The 19,026-nt window shown below is 52.0% G+C and overlaps 1 protein-coding gene across 3 annotated transcripts in view; it reads left to right on the top strand.

Moving 5' to 3' along the window:
• Positions 1–19,026, top strand: part of LOC144947104 (N-alpha-acetyltransferase 15, NatA auxiliary subunit-like) — a 57,953-nt gene that overhangs the window by 23,470 nt on the left and 15,457 nt on the right. For 2 of the 3 annotated variants that reach the window (XM_078876309.1, XM_078876306.1), the window contains exons 5-10: positions 6,678–6,812; positions 11,033–11,186; positions 11,930–12,049; positions 12,677–12,772; positions 15,622–15,728; positions 18,556–18,628. In XM_078876309.1, the coding sequence (XP_078732435.1) occupies positions 6,678–6,812; positions 11,033–11,186; positions 11,930–12,049; positions 12,677–12,772; positions 15,622–15,728; positions 18,556–18,628 (685 nt within the window). The remainder of the gene's footprint in view (positions 1–6,677; positions 6,813–11,032; positions 11,187–11,929; positions 12,050–12,676; positions 12,773–15,621; positions 15,729–18,555; positions 18,629–19,026) is intronic. The other variant, XM_078876308.1, reaches the window with a different exon arrangement.

The raw sequence follows: 19,026 nt of genomic DNA, 5'->3' as shown, positions 1-19,026 counted from the left end.
GGGGCGAGTTGTAACTCAAGACCCAAGACCCACGACCAGCCATCTGAAGACCCTGGGATGTTGTGAGAGCGAGTGGTGGGACTCTGGAACTCCCGACTCTATGACCTTGTGAGGGCGAGTTCCAGAGCGTAGCCAGAGTAGAGTATCTAGGCTGTGTACCTAGGCTGTGTACCTAGGCTGTAACAGAGTATCAGGACTGTTGGAGTGTTGTGTTGTAATAAAGAAGTTACCTCTACAAGTGTCTCCGGAACCCGTTACATTTGGCGTCAGAAATGGCAATGGAGACAAGAAGTAAGCCACGTACCTTCAGTCCTGACGGCGATGATGAGGAGCAAGCGGCGACGGGGCAGCCAACTCGGGCCGACAACGACGCCGCACCGCCGGCTGAGCAGTCATCCACCACACCTGCCGATCCTCCTCCAGCGTCGGGAGCAGCAATGGAGGAAACGCTGCTTCGCCTCACCGAGCTGCTCCACGCCACCGTCTTCATCCTGGACGATATGCGTCGCTCACAGGCGGAGACAGGAGAGAGAGAGGCGGCACAGCGGCCGCGCCATTCCGCCGGCTCCAACACAAAGATGGCAGCCGTTCCCGCCGCAAATACATCCGGGTGTGTCATCACTTCTGCCGGGGGAGCAATGACCGCTGGGAGCGACGTCACTTCCGGGCCCAGCGTGGGCCAACCCGACGACGCCGCGTCATCAGCACTGCGTCCCTCACCGCCGGGTGACAGCTGTTTGCAACCTAGCAACGCCGCGTCATCAGCGCTGCGTCCCTCACCGCCGAGTGACAGCGCTGGGAACGCGAAGCCAGCTTCAGCCGGGTTGCCAGGCAACGAGCGCGGGGCTCACGTCGACCAACGCCTGCCGGCACTCAAGGCATTTTCTTCAGAGGGAGGTGAGTGGGCAGCGTTCGAACGCCGGTTCGTCTCTCTTATAGAGACGTCCGGCTGGTCGGAGTATGAAGCGCTCCAGGGCCTCCCGGCCATGCTCGACGACGACTCCCTCGCAGCACTCCTTGCGGTGCCACGGGCGAAACGTGCCACGCTCACGGATGCCCTTCATCAGATGCGGCTGATTTATGGACCCCCATCCAATGCACGTCACCGCTTCGATGCGAGGAGGAAGAAGGCCTCCAAGTCGGCGATGGGGTACCGCAGCGCGCTGCTGGCCATGGCGCGGGTTGCCTACCCTCGCATGGATGAAGACGCTGTGGAGTCACTCGTGCTGCAGAAGCTCATGAGCTTGGCCCGCCAGCTTCGAGTTGCCATGCCGACAGCTGACGACGACGACGACTTCACGTCGCTACGTGCTGCCAGGTGCATCCAAGCACACCTACATTGCAATGAGGACACAACCATCGCCGCCTGCGCAGGCCCACCTGATGCACAAGCCTATGACGTGCATTCGGGGCCTCATCAGGCCTTCGCGGCAACAGAAAATCGCGGATCGTCCAACTGGCGATCCCAGTGAGATCACCACCAGCGGGACCGGCCAATCTCGCGCCAGGACGGGGCGTCCATCGTCTGCCACAACTGTGGCCTTCGGGGCCATGTGGCGTCCGGCTGCCGGGTCCCCCGACGCCGGACTTCAGGACCTCCGGCGCCTCGGCCACCACCGTATCCTCGGCATACCCAGGCGAGTCACGACACCTCGCACTCTCGGCCCCCACTTACAACAAGCACGCACCCTCACACCACACAGGGGGGTCATGCTTCGGAGGAGGGGGATTCGGGCCCATCATTGAACAACCGGGTGCTCGGACCAGGTCAATGGTCCGAGTTGGCCCATAGGGTCGTTGCCGCGGCGGCAGGGTCCTCTGCCGTAGTGGGTTCCATCGAGGGCGTTGATGTTCGTATATTGATCGATACGGGTGCGTCGGCGACCATCATTTCAGACATAATTTATAATATTCTGCCCGATACATGCCGTCCCTTGCAGCCAGTTGATGTGCCATGCTATGCCGCAAATGGGGGTTCGTTGGGCATCACCGGACGGATCAATGCTCAGATTCGCATTGCTGACGTCCAATTAGTTGGGCCCATTTTGGTCTCATCAACCCTCGCCGTTCCGTGCCTCCTCGGAACAGATTTCTTGGGGAAGATGCCCATTAAAATTCTCATTAACAAAGGGTGTATTGAGCTCCCCTCCGGCCGACGCATGGCCTTCCTACCCACACCCACTCGGTTGCACTCCGCATCTACGACGGTGCAGGCGTTGGCGGCGTGCACAATTCACATTCCTCCCGGCTCTCAGATGTTAGTTCCCCTCCGGTTTCGTAAACCCCTTGATTACGACGCGTTCATGGGGGGTGCTGTGATCGGGCCTTCGCGTTCAGCTGAGCGGGTGTCGGACCTCGTGTGTGCACAAACGCTCGTGGGAAGCGACCACGACCCCTTTATCCAGGTCCTTAACGCGGGATTGGAAACGGCCGTTATCTGTCAGGGAATGGTGCTTGTTCACGCGACACCAGCCCCGCCAGAAGATGTGATCGTGGGTCACGTAGGGGGCGAGTCCTCTTCCGTTGCCAAGCCAGGTCCTGACACAGGATGGCTCGACGCGCTTTGCTCCACTTCTGCCGATTTGTCACCATTACAGCATGCTAAATTACGCACGCTGCTGAGCGATTTCGCCGACGTTTTCAGTCAAAGCAAATTCGACATTGGCTGCACTAAATTGCTAAGCCACCACATCGACACGGGTGATGCCGCTCCAATTCGTCAAAACCCATTCCGGTTGAGCCCGGCCGAAAAGGAACATGTACGGGTGGCCGTCAACGATATGTTGGCGGCCGATGTCATTGCGCCATCAAATAGCCCATGGGGGGCGCCGATCGTTCTTGTTAAGAAGCACGACGGGAGCCTCCGCTTTTGTGTTGACTTCAGGAAACGTAATAAGATTTCTGTGGCCGACGCCTACCCGCTTCCCAGGATGGACGAGTCGCTCGATGCCTTAGCAGGTGCGCACTACTTCTCCACCTTGGATCTCCTCTCGGGGTTTTGGCAGCTACCCCTTGATGACGCATCAAAACCAAAGACGGCCTTTCGCACGCCGCAGGGACTGTTCCTATTCAACAGACTTCCCATGGGTCTTCACTCGGCCCCGGCGACGTTCCAGCGCCTGATGGAGCTGGTCCTCGCTGGGCTCCAGTAGGATTCTTGCCTAATCTACCTCGACGATGTAATCGTGTTCAGCAAAACTTTTGATGAACACCTCACGCGATTGAAGGCAGTTTTCCTTAAAATACGAGCGGCTAACCTCAAATTCAAACCACAAAAGTGCCACCTCATGAGGGATTCGGTTCGTTATTTGGGCCATATTGTCAGCCGCTCGGGAATTGCCACGGACCCCGAAAAGACAAATTGCGTGCGCTCATGGCCAACTCCTACCTCTGTTGGGGAGGTGCGGAGTTTTATCGGCTTCACCTCATATTATCGACGATTTGTTGCGGGATTCGCATCCATCGCAAAGCCCCTCCACGCATTAACGGCCTAAGGGGTCAAATTCCGCTGGGGAGAGTTAGAACAGGCATTGTTCATTCTGGATACAGACGCCAGCAACACCGGAATTGGAGGGGTGCTGTCGCAAATTGTCAATGGAGTGAAGCGCGTCGTCGCCTATGGCAGCAGGGTGCTGTCGCCCGCGGAGCAACGTTACTGCGTGACGCGCCGCGAATTGCTTGCTATCGTTTTTTTCATAAAGCAGTACAGGCCATACGTGTATGGCAGGCATTTCACAGTACGCTCCGACCACGCGGCACTACAATACGCCTTGCGAGTGGACCAACCATCTGGACAGCTCTCGCGTTGGCTCGAGATCCTCCAGGACTTTGCGTTCACTGTCATTTACCGCAAGGGGATTCAACACGGGAACGCCGACGGGTTGTCGCGACTGCCGAACAATGGGCGCTGTGCTTGTTTTTTGGGTGCGGGGCGTTGTAGGCAGCCTGACGGGGTACCGCCCCCATCCTTTGCGGCCGCGGCCGGGGATGGGGTCGGGGACCACGGGGCTCCCTCCACACAAGTTCCGCAGGACGCATTGCTGGGCCTCGGGTTGGACGACTGGGGACGTCTTCAGATGGAAGACGTCTCCCTCCTCAAATTGAGACGCCGCGCTAGGGATGCCGAGGGTCACAGGGGGCAGGGGGGCCCCGTATCATATGTCATCCGGGAAGGCGTCCTCATGCATTGGGATGGGGGGTCCCAATCCCACATATTGGTGGTGCCCACCTCCCTGCGGGGGCGACTTGTGTGGGAAACCCACAGTCGCCTCTTGCATTTGGGTGTTCAGAAAACACTAGCTAAAATCCAATTGGAATTTTTCTGGCCGGGCATGTCAAACGATGTGGCTGACCTTGTGCAAGGTTGCACAGAATGTGCACGGCGGAAACCACCTGCTAGGCCGTTCTGCCCGCCGCTCCAATCCATTAAGGTTTCCCGGGTCAATGAGATCGTCGCATTGGATATTTTGGGTCCGTTTCCCGCTACTCCTCGGGGTAGTAAGTACCTTTTGGTTGGGGTCGAATATTTTACCCGATGGGCCATGGCCTGGCCACTCCCCAACCAGTCTGCAGCAGCCATTACAGAAGCCTTTTTCCAGGGCTACGTCCTCGATAAGGGTGCTCCCGAACGCCTGCTGACCGACCAAGGGAAAAATTTCTCTTCCACCCTGTTGCGGGATGTGTGCAACCTGCTAGGGACACACAAAATTCGCACCTCGCCATATCACCCCCAGACTGACGGTATGGTCGAGCGATTACATAGGACACTTACCTCCATGCTAAGCCACCAGGTGTCTGAGTCACAGACTGATTAGGATCTCCACATACCTGGTGTCTTGGCCGCCTATAGAATGGCGTCCCATGCTGCCACGGGGTACTCGCCATTCTATCTTATGTATGGTAGGGAGGTTTGCCCCCCGATCGACGTACAATTGCACATTAAATAGCCCGCACCTAAGGCTAAGATTGCCGACCACATCCGTGCTAATATGCGTCATCTCGTGGATGCCCGGGAGGCTGCTCAAAATAACTCAGAAGCCCGTCAGCTTGCCAACGAGCGGTTGCAGAATCTCCGCACGTCCCGCCACGTTTGGGTAGAAGGGGACCGCGCCTGGCTCCACTGCCCGCAGGTACCATTGGCTACTTCCTCAAAACTGCTTATGCCTTGGAGAGGCCCGGTTGTTATTATTCGCGTTCTCCGCCCGCAGTGTGTCAGGATCCAGCATGGCAAGCGACGTTGATTCGTGCACCCGTCACGTCTAAAACCTTACATTCAACCCTACACACCTCCTTCACTTCTCCGGGGCCGAGAGCGCGACATGTCTGACGAGCCGCGCCGCGATGATGCTGCTTCTAACTCTCGGACAGGTCCCGCTGTCCCGCCCTCAGGTGCCTTGGGAATGAAACCCGCCACGGCCGACCCAGCGGGAACAAGCTTGCCCGCGGGATCAGCGACCCAGGACACAAGCGCAACAGCGGGTCGTCGGTCCCCTCCCGCCTCCGTCGCGACCGATGGACCTGCCACTCGGACTCGCTCAAAACTCAAACGATTTTCATGACCCCCGCCCACGAACTCTCGTCCCAACGTGACGCCACTCACCTTGCCATCATGTATAATGGGCGATTGGGGCGTGCGTTCATCCTGCATATATGTGTTTATACAGTGTTGTTCTGCATCGGTGACCACAGGAGGGGGAGAGGCGCTTTCTTCTAATTTTTTTTCTTGATTTGTCACACACTCATTCTGATGGTTAACAAATAATTTATTGTACAATTGTATTTTTTTTTTGGCAGCCGGGTCGGCTGGAGGCTACGTAGAGGGGGGTAATGTAGTGACATAAGAAGGGAGGGGCTGCTGGGGGCTCTGGGTTCCCAGGCGGGTCCAGACGCTTAAGCCTCTGGGCGCCAGGCGCTGGGTTCCCAGGGGGTCCAGACGCTTAAGCCTCTGGGCGCCAGGCGTTGGGTTCCCAGGCGTTTAAGCCTTTTGGCGCCGCCAACGGGGGGGGGGGCTGTGTGTGCTCTGTGGGATGTCTGGTGGCGCACACGGCCCCACCCCTCGTTGGACTAGACATAAAAAGGGGAGCTCCCTAGACGATCGGGGCGAGTTGTAACTCAAGATCCAAGACCCACGACCAGCCATCTGAAGACCCTGGAATGTTGTGAGAGCGAGTGGTGGGACTCTGGAACTCCCGACTTTACGACCTTGTGAGGGCGAGTTCCAGAGCGTAGCCAGAGTAGAGTATCTAGGCTGTGTACCTAGGCTGTGTACCTAGGCTGTGTACCTAGGCTGTGTACCTAGGCTGTAACAGAGTATCAGGACTGTTGGAGTGTTGTGTTGTAATAATGAAGTTACCTCTACAAGTGTCTCCGGAACCCTTTACACCTGTATAGGAGTTTTGGCTACCAAAAAAAAATATGTTTGAAAACATTATTTACTCCAGTAATATGTAATATCAAAGGTGGGGGGAGGAGTGCAATGAACACAAGCTCTGTGGTCCTTTAAATACGACGATGTTTTAACCCAATGAATTAGTGTTTACTTGTGGGAGAAAACTGGAGCACCCAGAGAAATCCATGCATGTGAGGGGGGTAACACTCCTCCCCGTCCCTACTCCTCCCCGCTCTCCCCCCTGGATCCGTCACTACTGCGCTACTGCTACGCCGACTCGACCCGGCAGGAGTCTCAGGCGCGGCTCCTGCACTCGCTGCCCTCGGTGCCCGCGTCATGGCTGGGCTACGCTGTTGCATGCCACCTGTTGGGGGAGCCGACGGCTGCTCTGCAGGCACTGCAGGATCTGCTCACGAGACACCCGGTACCGCGGCACAGCGCACACGCATGCACACACGCACACACGTAGACACACAGCGCACACACACACATAGACACACAGCGCACACACGCACACATGTACCCACGCACACAACAACAACCGCCATTCGCCACTAAGTGGCGGTGACGTCACCACGACGCTTGTGCCAGGCTATGTGAACCTTGAGGCCACGTGAAGTGTCGAACGCCCGCTGGCAGGAGGTCACGGGGCAGACCCAGGTGCCACGGGTCGACTGAAATGACTGGCTGATGCACCACCTGTGCTCCCTACTGTGTCAACTTTCTGTGCTTTAGCCACCCAGCGCTCTGCTCGTTGTTGTGAGCGTCGCTCCTCCGCCCTCCATTGTTGTTGGAGGGCGACTGCCTCCAACTGCCCAGTAGCGTCCTTCACGAGCCTCCTCCACAGAGGCCGTTCTTTACACCACTGGTACCAGTCATCGGCAAGTCCACTCAGCTCCACATCCTCCTGTGCCACATCACTCCATCTCTTCTCTAGCCCGTGCCGCGCCAATTTAGCCCCCTCGATCCGGCCGAACAAAAGCAGTTTCGGCATGCGGTGATTGGGCATGCGGGCTACATGGCCCAGCCAATGCAGCCTTGCCTGCCGGAGGAGCTCACCGATGGGACTTTGCCCAGATCTTTCAAGGATTTGTGAGCTCTTCACACAATCCAGCCTGGTTAAACCCAGGATGGATCGCAGGCAGGCCAGCCTAAATGTTTCTAATCGGCGAAGATGTTCCATTAGGGGAGTCCACGTTTCGCAAGCGTAGAGAAGGGAGGGAATGACAGTGGTCGAGAAGAACCGAAGCTTCGTGCGGAGCGACAGACCAGGTAGCTTCCACACAGTGTTACGCAACCAACGAAAAGATAATGCCGCTCGACTGATTCGGAGTGAGACCTCTGCTGTTAAACCGGAGCCGGTCATGAGCACACTGCCCAGGTATGGGATACTCTCCACTCTCTCCACAACTGCCCCATCACCGATTGGGAGTTGTGGGGGTGGAGTGCCCGATGGTACAATATACCCAGGCAGGTGCTTCGTTTTGGTGAGGCTGATGGTAAGGCCCCACTTCTTAGTGGGACACTCCAGTTTCAGCAGCAGTTCCTCCAACTCCTCCTCTGAGTGAGCCGCAATTACCAGGTCATCGGCATACATAATGTGGTTGACCAATAGGGAGCCATCCCTTGACCGCACCCGGGCATCGATCAGCCTCCCATTGTATCTGTCCGGTACAGCTACTGAAGGCTTCATGAACTACGTGGTCGAAATAGATGTTAAATAATGTTGGAGCCAGAGGACATCCCTGTGGCAGCCCAAGGTGAACAGGGAATGGCTCCTACTCCCGGCCACGTAGTTTTACCCGGGCCCGCTCACCATCATGAAGATCCTTAATGATCTTGTTGGAATTCCCTACACCTCTGCTGTAGCAAACGGACAGAAAATATGGCATCTGTGCAGGACCGCCCTTTCCTGAAACCACATTGGGGTTCCGCAAGCCTCTCCTCAGCTTGCCTGGCAAGGCGGTGTTGAATAATCTTTGCCAGGACCTTTCCTGGCAACTACAGGGGCATCTCGCTGAGGAGCGAGATGCCCCTGTAGTTGTTACAGTCTGTGCGGTCTCCCTTTTTAAAGATGGGGACCACCAGGGCATCCTTCCAGTCCTGCGGAACCCATCCAGTGGTCCAGACTGTTGATATGATGTCATGTAGGACAGTCTGTGCACAAACGCCACCCTCCCTCAACATTTCGCTTGGGAGATCATCTCTGCCCGGTGCCTTTCCTGGTCTCAGCTTCTGGATATCCTTCAGCACTTCCTCAACAGATGGCACCTCAGACAGCCACTAACAGGGGGTGTCTTCCTCTTCCAATATTTGAGGCACCGCAGCCTCAGCAGGGTCTTCCCCACTTTGTCCCACAATGTTTTCCATGTGGTGGGATTTCCCCTCCTCCAGGACTTCACAGAAATGCTCAGCAAATCTGCAAACCTGTTCCTGGGGGTCGGAGATTGGATCGCCTTTTTTCCCCTAATGATGGTAATAGGATGGTGCTGCAGGTCACTTTTTTGATGGAATTAAATAGTGATTTGTGATCGCGGGCCATTGGGGCAAATTCCATCTCCTCAGCAACCCGCGACCACCACCCATCCTTGAAGCGCCTCATGGCTCTCCGAACCACCGAGCGAAGGCTACGGTAAGCCTCCTCATTCTCCGACGTGGGATGCTGTAGCCGATGAGAGTGGGCCTGTCGCTTTTTCTCAGCCAGCTTGAACACCTCCTCTGTCAGCCAGGGTCTCTGGGGAAGTCTGGACCGGGTACCCAAAGCAGCCATTGCAGCTGCCTGAGTCACAGTCCTAAACCTCGCCCATTTGCCCTCGACATCTGGAGGAGTGGGGGACGATGCCAACCCCAGCCGCAAGCTATGATGAAATTCTCGCTTGCAACTTTCATCAGCTAGCTGAGACCAGGCCACCTTAGGTTTGAATGGGGTCCTGGGTGTACACCCACCACTGGAGTGGAAGAATGGCAGGCGCATCTTACAGATGACTAGTCGATGGTCAGAGGGTAGATCAGCTCCACGGTAGGTCCTGGTGTCACGGAAATGGGCCCGCATCTGCTGGTCCGTCACTACGTAGTCTAGCAGATGTTCTTGCTTGGACCCGGCATGCATCCATGATGTTGTATGGATACGCCGATGCCGGAACAGCGTGTTGGTAATTACAAGCCCATGGGCTGCACAAAAATCTAGCAGCCTCCTACCGTTGTAATTGAGCTGATCTGGCCCCATGCCTTCCAATCACTCCAGACCAGGTACCAGCATCATGACCAACTCGGGCATTATAGTCACCCAACAAGATGACTATCCCGAGGGGCCACTTTAGCTAGCACCTGTGACAGGAGGTCATACAAGGCATCTGACTCATCAGCCTTGCCTGCATCCCTCCACGGATGTTCGTCTGGGGCTTACAGCTTCCCACACCTCACCACCACGCTCCCACGCCCCCACGCCCCCTTCATTCTTTTGTTCAGAAGAAGAGCCACTCCCTGTTGTTTGGCAGTCGCCTGCCCCGAATATAGTACTGTCTAACCCTCTTGGTGACAGGAGCCAGAGCTGGTCCACCGGACCTCCTGAATACCACAGAGATCCAGGCGGTACCAGTCCAGCTCCCGACAGAGGAGTGGCAGCCTCTCCACAGTGAGCGTTCCAACATTCCACGTGGCCATCCGTAGTGGCTTTTTGTTGTTTCTGGAGGAGCCCCGAGGGTAAAGATTCAATCTCCTGGCTCCACCAAATGGGGTTTGGCCAGGAGACGTCATAGACGCCTGTCCCCCCGGGGCCTCCGGCACAAGCTTGTTAATTACATTTTTCGGTCGTAGTCCCCATTTAGCCGCTGTGGTGGTCACAGACGCCATGAGGGGAAAGGCCAATCGGAATTGGCCCTCCCCCCAACAGCACTGTCCACGACAGCGTTGCCCGTCCGGCACCACGAGGAGATCGGGGGTTGTTTTACTGACCATGCACACACATACCCACTCACACACGCACCCACGCACTCTCACACACAGCGCATGCGCACACATACACAGCGCCCACACACACACTCGCACGCACACACGCACCGACCCACACATGCACCCACGCCCACATGCACCCACGTACACACAACAACAACCGGCATTCACCACGAAGTGGTGGTGATGTTACCAGGCCGCCTGTGCCAGGCCAGGCACACTTTCAGGCCACGTGAAGTGTCGAAGGCTCACTGATAGGAGGTTTCAGGACAAACCCAGGTGCCATGGATTGACTGATTGGTATGGCTGGCAGATGCACCAAATGTGCCCCCTCTTGTTTCAATTTTAGCCACCTTAAGTGCATGTGTATATGCGTGGCGACGTAGTTGTCGAGTACGCAGGTGGTGCAACTGGACTGGCACCGATTTTCCAGCCGCACGACGCTACTGTCACCACGTTTGCAGTCTTACCCATTGTGCTCTCACGCCTCCGTCTGTCTTTTCTACCCTAAAGCTCTGCGGTCCTATATATATTAAGGTGTGATTGGCCAATTAATGATTGTTTATTTGTGGGAGGAAACTGGAGCGGTAGTGAGGGCAGTGGTGGTGATGGTGGTGGTGGCTGTAGTAGTGATGGCGGCGGGAGTGGTGGTAGTGGCGAGTGGGTTATAATGCAGCTGCGTGGCTTTCGCAGGTGATGGGTGACGCACGAGGCAATCAGCACAGCGAGCTCATGCTGTACCAGGCGGAGCTGATGGCTGAGGCCGGCATGCGGAGGGAAGCTCTCACGCACCTCGCCCAGCACAGCGAGCAAATCTGCGACAAGCAGGCGCTGGACGAGCACAGAGGTGCTTAACTATAACACTAAAACAGAACGTGCCAATCAGCGTATTGCTTTTTCAGCACCATCGCTGTGCATTAGAGAGCAAACCCACAACATATATTATTGTATACAGGTATCCCTCGATTTATTAATTTCCAGTTTACAATATTTCGTGTTAGTCTGGTGCTCAGTAGGTAATAATTGTGCAACTATTCATGTGCTCATATTCTTTTGGTCTTTAGGTAAAGTCACGTAGATGGTTCAAATAAAATAAAATACTACGACCTTTCACAACACAAGCGATCGTCTTCAAGAGAGTGAGGAGGATGACGATCGCTTGTGTTGTGATTGAAACGTCGTAGTTTTTTATTTTCTCTGAACCATCTATGTGACCCAAAGAATACGAATTCCTGCAGTCAAGAAAGCTTTAAGTCAAAATTTATTCATGTGCTCGTTTATAAAACTGCAAATCACAATTATATTTTTTATGTAAATCCTACCAGACCCACATGATGTCAACAAGTGGTCTCCGACTCTATGTATCCCTCTTCTGGGCTCTCTATTTACATGTCATGAAGAAGGGCCGTTCCCTGAAATGTCGCCTATTACGTATTTCTTCTTTCAAGGCCATGCACACACAGTGTTATTGGTGAACGTGTTGAGTGCTATTGTTGTTTACTGTGCTTGTTCAGAACAATTGCCAACATAATTAGTTGGAAGGTAAACGTAGTCGCGTTGTATTTTCTGAACGGTGCTTGCCGCGGCCAGGGGAGCTGCTGTTGGCTCTGGGATGTTTCGAAGAGGCGGCCGAGCTGTTCCACGGCCTCGTGATGAGGAATCCCGAGAACTGGACCTACTACCAGAGGTTGGAGCAGGCCACGCGCGCAGGTAGGTGCTGATAGGTGCGTTGACGCGCGCGGGTAGGTGCCGATAGGTGCGTTGACGAGTGCGGGTGGGTGCCGATCGGCGCGTTGACGCGTGGGGGTGGGTGCCGATTGGTGCGTTGACGAGTGCGGGTGGGTGCCGATAGGTGCGTTGACGCGTGGGGGTGGGTGCCGATTGGGGTGTTGATGCGTGGGGGTGGGTGCCGATCGGTGCGTTGATGAGTGCAGAACCACGCGAGAAGTTGTTGACGAGATCGGGGCATTGACGCGTGGCACCCAGCAGTTATCGCATTCGGCTCTTCTTGCAGAGGTTTGCGGTTCGAATGGGGCATGCCGCCCTGGTTAATATTGTGGATGCATTAACTGTAAAACGGACGTTAAAGATGCCGCCATGTCATTCCTAACGTGCCAACTTCATGATAGAAATTTACTAAATTCGATTTGTTATACGGGCACACCTCGATGTACGTGCATCCATAGCTTCACCAGATGCCTGTGATGATGATCCCGTGAGTTTTAGACCGATGAGGCACTCCCCAAACTGTTTTCCGGTAACTTTTCAGAGTAGCCGACCCTATGAAGGTGGAATATATGGATTCGTTGATCACTTGCTCAATGTCATTTTCAACAGAGTCGGAGGAAGATCGGTGGAAGATCTATCAACATGTCATGAAGATACACCCAAGTGCCAGTGCTCCTCAAAGGCTTCCCCTTAATTTCCTCACCGGTGTGTGTGCACGCTAACGTGTGTCCTGCTGCTCACCCACCCCCTTGTGTGCCATGTCCTGCTTGCCTTCATAGTAGGGCTGAACGATTTGGGGAAAAAATCTAATTGCGATTTGATTTGCGATTACATTTTTTTTAAGTCAAGCTTCAGTTCAATATTCATTGTGTAATAGATTTATAACATGTGGTGGAGCATTACCACATGATACCATCAAAATATGAACTGCTCTTTATATTCTAATGCAAGGATGAGAACTTAAGAGATATTAATTGCTTCCAACATGTATTTATTAAAATGTTTTAATTGAAATAGAACAATCAAACATAGAACAATTGTTTAGTGGAATAAAGTTATAATAATAAGCAATAAAACAATTCCAATAAGAAAGTAATAGGACTTTTCAAATCGCAAAAAACCGCAGCCTTTGCGATTTGCTAATCACATTTTTCAAATATCGATTTCGATTTGAAATCGATTAATCGTTTAGCCCTACTTCATAGGTGCTCACTAACAGCACTTGCCCCAAAAAGTCTGTTAAGGCTATATGGGGGGGTTTTGTCATTGCTTGTGTGGGGAGCGGTAGCGTAGTGCTTAGCGTACCGCCCTACGAACCTGCCGACCCGAGTTCCATTCCCGCTCACTGGTCCTGGGCCTCCCCTAGGTCGACTCAGCCTTAAATGAATACCTGGTGCTGAGACAGAAGGGTTGGTGACAGATAAAGGCAGCTGGGCGTATTGCTCGCCACCTACACCCTGGTGTGCCATTCTCACCTTCATAGGTGCTCGCTAACTGCACTTGCCTCGAGTCTGTTAAGGCTATACGGGGGATCTGTGTCATGTTTATGTGTGTGCGTGTCCAAGCGTGCTTTTTGGGTGGAGCGGCTGTGTAGTGGTACGCGCACCGCAACTACGAACTCAATTTACCTAAGTTTGATTCCCGAACACGGCTAACACCAGTGGCAAGATATTTCAACCCAGCCCTGGGCCCTCCCCTAAGTTGACTCGGCCTTAAATGTAAGCATTGAAATGTAAAATTTAAAGCATAGTGTGATTTGGTGTGCTATGTAAACGATCAGCACTGGGGAGACAAAGATGGCCAGGTACACAGCTAATGGGCCGGCCTTCATAAAAACCCGGTATCAGCACTTAACCCTACCATGTGGCTATAGGGGAATCTTTGTTTTGTTTTGACCACTGGTTATCTCTATAATAATGTTATCACTGTGTACAATTATAATATTAACGGAGTATGAGGGTGCCATGATGACGAGCTGTTAACTACCTTGTCTGGTTTACAGGAGGTCGTGGGTTCAATCCCGACTGATGCCTGTATATTTAGAGTTTGCATATTCTCCCTCTGGTCGTGTGGATTTTTCTCCAGGTCCTCTGGTTTTTCCCTTCACATTTATAATCATGCTTTTAGAGTATTTGGCTTCTATACATTTCCATATGATAAGCCACTTCTGCATCTCTGATTAGCCCGGTTGGCTACATGGGGTGCGAAAGAAGTTCAGCATACATACACTTCGTTGAGCTATCATTTTGTGTCCAGGTCCCTTCTGAAAAAAACAGAAATAGATAAGTGGGCCTTACCTGTTAAAATAAAAATAGTTTATTAATTAGTGAATCATTTCAACTTGTAACGCCACGCGGCCACACAGGATTCACTCAAACTCGCAAAGAACTTGGAGGCGCAAGAAGGGACCACAGGCAGGAATGGCAGTCATAGTAGTAGCAGCAGCAGCCACGCGGTGATCTGGCACCAAATTTTCCCCCAAGCTCTGCGGTACTGTCTATATTGAGGTGTTATTGGCCAATTAATGAGTGTTTACATATGGGAGGAAACAGGAGTACACGGATAAAAGCACTTTATCCCGTACACATGAAACAGTTGAAGTTCATATTTTTACTGTCCTACCGTCTCCTGGCAGAGCCAGGCTATGGCTCCTACATTTGTGCGGCGATCCACCAACCCTTGATGCTGGCTCCACAGGGCTGGATTAGATGCGATTATAGGCCACATATGGTAAAAATAGTCCACCAATCGTTGGGATTTTCCGACCAATATTTCCAAGATTATTTGTTTAAAGTGACAAACTGTGAACTGGTTTTAATTATATCAGTGCATCTTGTTGAACAAATGTTCTTGCTGAATTGGCTGATGGTATTGGCAAGAGATCTCTGTGAACACTGTAGGACCCGTTCATTTTGATCATTATAGCCCACAGGCAGATGGATGAATTTTTCTTATTTAGTGAACATTTCTGATCGTAGTGAATGAATTAGTTGCGATCCAACTTGCCGGCTGCTTAATACATTTTGCATTATTGATTCATTGGTGTCAGTGGTGTATATTTAACTTTTAATATAAATGAGTGTGTTCAGGAGCAACACCTTTTGATTTATCAAAGGCTTTCTCTGTTACTTAACAGAAGCTAATAATGTAACTATATAAATGCCAGTTTAAAAACCGGTCATGAGAAAACATTGTTAAAATGTAATTCTCATCAGGCCCCCATGGTATGAACACTCCTTCTGGCCTCTCTAGTTAAGTGCCATGAAGAAGGGCCATTGCTCAAAACGTAATTTCTTAAATACTTTTTCCTTTTAAGGCTGTGGTGTTTAGGTCTGTTTTGTTGTTTGTGCTTGTGCACCACTGCCAACACAGCAGCAGCTGCAACATAATCAGACATTCTCTTATATTAAAAACAAAGTATTAAATGGTTCCAGGGACTTACATCCTAGTCGGTACGCGTGCCCGGGTGGATACGCGTGCCCTGGTTAGTACACGTGTTTTCAACAGCTGCTGAGTTTGGAGGCCGTCTCGTCTTGTTGGTGCGGGATTGGTAGGAACGCGCTTTCGAGACTCGATGGACCGATACCTGCGCCAGCATCTGAGCGTCTGCTGCCCGCCGCTCTTCACCACCATCAAGGGGCTTTACAGGGACCCCGACAAGGTGCTCCAGCAAAGTGTGGGGACTGCGAGGAGTGGTGTGTGTCACCCAGAGAAGGCTAGTGCTGCGCTGTACAGGCGGTCCCCCGCTTTTACGACGTTACAACGCACTCCTGGAAACCCCGTCATCGTAAATCGGCACCTATTTTATCTTCTTGGTTTATTCGGTAAAGTCACGTAGAAGGGAAGTGATAAAATAATAAAAATGAAACATAATGAAATCAAATCATTATCACGACGTTTCGGCCACAACGCAAGCAGCCGTCTTCAGGTGAAGAATGAGACACTGCCAAGCTAGGAGCTTATATTTAAGCTGAGTTGGAGGTGGAAGAAGAAGAGAGCCTTAACAAAAGAATGTGCATATCAAGAGGAATTTAGCATATTCATGGGAAATGCGTAGGAGGTGGGCGGGGGGGTTTCAAAGTCATATTATGCCCATGCATTATGCAGGATCAGCAGCACCAAAGGGAGGGGGGTAGCATTAACAAAGGGAGGGCATCTTAATAGTATGTAGAAGCAATGAAACATGTGAATGGGAGAACGGTGGCAGGAGACCCGCAGCGGAGCAAATAATGCATTCCCTGTGGAGAACACAACATACACAGTTAATGCCAGTGAGTGGACTGCGGTCTGAAAGTCACCATAAACGTGAACAACAATCAGTTAAGATCCGAAGTGGTTTATTACGTCCTTCCAATGATTGCTGAGCCAGAATCCATCTTCTCGGTTGAAATTGTCTCTGTGTTTGTATATGTGGATCGCCTCATGAACGAATCTCTAATGGTAGCCAGATGGCTTGCAGAGAACCTCTGTCTTGGAGAAGTCAATGTCATGTGAGCCCACTGAATTGTAACAGTGATCTGCCACGGCTGAGGTGTTTGTCCTACCGTGTTTCAGGTCTGCTTTATGTTCACGGATGCGGTCCGAGACATGTCGTTTGGTTTCTCCAATGTAACTGCTACCACAGAGGCAACCTAGTTTGTAGACGCCAGGGTACTGTATGTCTGGAACCACGTCTTTTACAGACGGGACCAGATCACGGATTTTATGTACTGTGTTGAATCGTACCTGAATCTTGTGTTTAATCAGGATTTTGGAGATCTTTTTTGTGACCCCAGCAATGTAGGGTAAGGTGATGGTTTTGAAAGGCTCCTCAGCAGGATCCTTCTTGACGGTTGGAGTGATGGCCTTGCGGATTGTGTAGTCGGAGTAACCATTAGCCTTAAGAGCTTGGCGTACGTGTTTGAGTTCACTGGCAATGTGTTCCTGGTCGAAACATCAGAAACATCACTTGAGAATAACACAATCTCCACGCCAAGTCACATCGGAAACCAGACCAACTGTTCAAATGTGTTCCGAGTCATGTCGGAAGATGTCGTAAATCAAGTTTCTGCGTCGTCGCAAAGCAATCCGTGGTGGCATTATATTAATGTCGTAAATGTGGATCGTTATAAACCGGAGGCCCTTTCTCATTTATTATTTAGGGTTAGGTTGTGCAAGTATATATGTGTTGTTTAAAAGTGTCGCATCAATCAAACATGGGCAATGTATCACCACTTCAGCAGCACCACTGGCATTGTTGTTGCAGAGTGATCCACACCACGTTTAACATTGGGTATGGACTATTCTCTGCAGATCACATCCAGCATACTCAGGTTGTGAACAGGAGCTCGAGTGAAAGCGCTTCCCGATCCAAGCCCTTGAGTAGATGCTGTGTCAGGGTGTTTGTTGACTGAACCACATGATAATTCACTGTGTAACAAAAACATATATTTTTTTTTTCCTGAGTAGTAAGTGTTATTTTCTAATTGCTTATGTCTCACAAGTACAGAAAATGGCTATTATTCCCCACAAACTTTGCTTTTGTGACCAGGACAGTGATATTTTCAAAGTTACCTATTTTCAATGAGAAAACGTGTGCATTTGTGTCATTCATTCACATAAGGTCCTGGTCACAAAAGCAAAGTTTGTGGGGATTAATAGCCATTTTATATACTTTTGAGGCATAAGCAATTAGAAAATAACACTTACTACACAGGAACAAAAATCGTGTTACATAATGTACCGTAATGTCGAATTCTTCACTGGTCACATGAAATCCACAAACGTTTAAGCACAGTTCCATGACCCTGAAGTGGGCTACGCAGTGGTGCAACGCTTCGCTCACTGGACTTGATATCCAGAGGTCGCTGGTTCAGATTGATTCTCCTGGCATGGCATCTAAAACAATGGAGGCAAGTTTCTTAAATTCTCCCCCCTACCTCCGTCTACCCAGCGGGGCACCACGGTGGTGAGATGTTAACTACCTCGCCTGTATACAGAAGGTTGTGTGTTCGATCACGACCCTGACACCTGTATATTTAGAGTTTACATGTTCTCCCTGTGGGTGCGTGGATTTTTCTTTGGGTCCTCTGGTTTTCCCCTGCCACATTTAGAATCAACATGCTTTTAGAGTATTTGGCTGCTATAAATTTCCACGTGATAAGCCACTCCATTGAGTTTTGTTTGTGGGCAGGTCGCTTCTAAAAAAGAGCTGAAAAGCTCAGTGGGCCTTACCTGGTAAAATAAAAATAGTGTTATTAGTAAATAAATGGGTTCACCACAGTTAGTCGATCGGCAGGTTGCGTGCGGTGGGGTAAAGTGTGGGTACTCCCACTTCTTCCAAGACGTCGGTCCATTGTGGAAGAGTAGGCCAAATTTACTATCTTCGAGTGGGCGTTCTAGAGCTCCTTTCAGCTGGACGGCCCTTCCGCCGGTGCAATTGCAGGGATGCGGCCGTACCTCGTACCGTAGCTGTGCTCAGTAAAGTGAAGCACTCGTTTGTTTTAAAGGTGCTTGCCATCGAGGAGCTTGCGGTGGCGTATGAGACATCGCTGGAAAACTACGGCCTCTTTCACCGTGACGGTGAGCACCGCTGCCGCCCCCCTCACATCGCCTACGGTCACGGGACATGCGAGCGCCTGACGCGTGCACTTCGCGTCGGGCGGCAGGGTTTGTGCGGTAGTAACGCTCACAGCGAGAAGGGGCGCCTGAGTGCGGTTCTCGACTCAGGCGCCTCTGTGTGGAGTTTGGAAATTCTCTCTCCTTGTTCTGTAGAGTGAATAGGTGAGTGGAGTTTGTATGTTCTCCATCTGTTCTGTAGAGTGAGAGTAAGTGGAGTTTGTATGTTCTGTCCCGCTCTTCTGTAGTGTGTGAGTGAATGAGTGTAGTGGGTGGAGTGGGGAACGATAGTGTGGCGGTTAGTGCACTGTGCTATGAATCAGGCGGCCCGAGTTCGATTCCTGTCCACGTCCAATGCCGGT

The sequence above is a fragment of the Lampetra fluviatilis genome, chromosome 43, assembly GCF_964198595.1.
Source record: "Lampetra fluviatilis chromosome 43, kcLamFluv1.1, whole genome shotgun sequence".
Classification (NCBI taxonomy): domain Eukaryota; kingdom Metazoa; phylum Chordata; class Hyperoartia; order Petromyzontiformes; family Petromyzontidae; genus Lampetra; species Lampetra fluviatilis.
The sequence above is the reverse complement of the archived record's forward strand: the minus strand, read 5'-3'. Positions and strand labels throughout refer to the sequence as shown.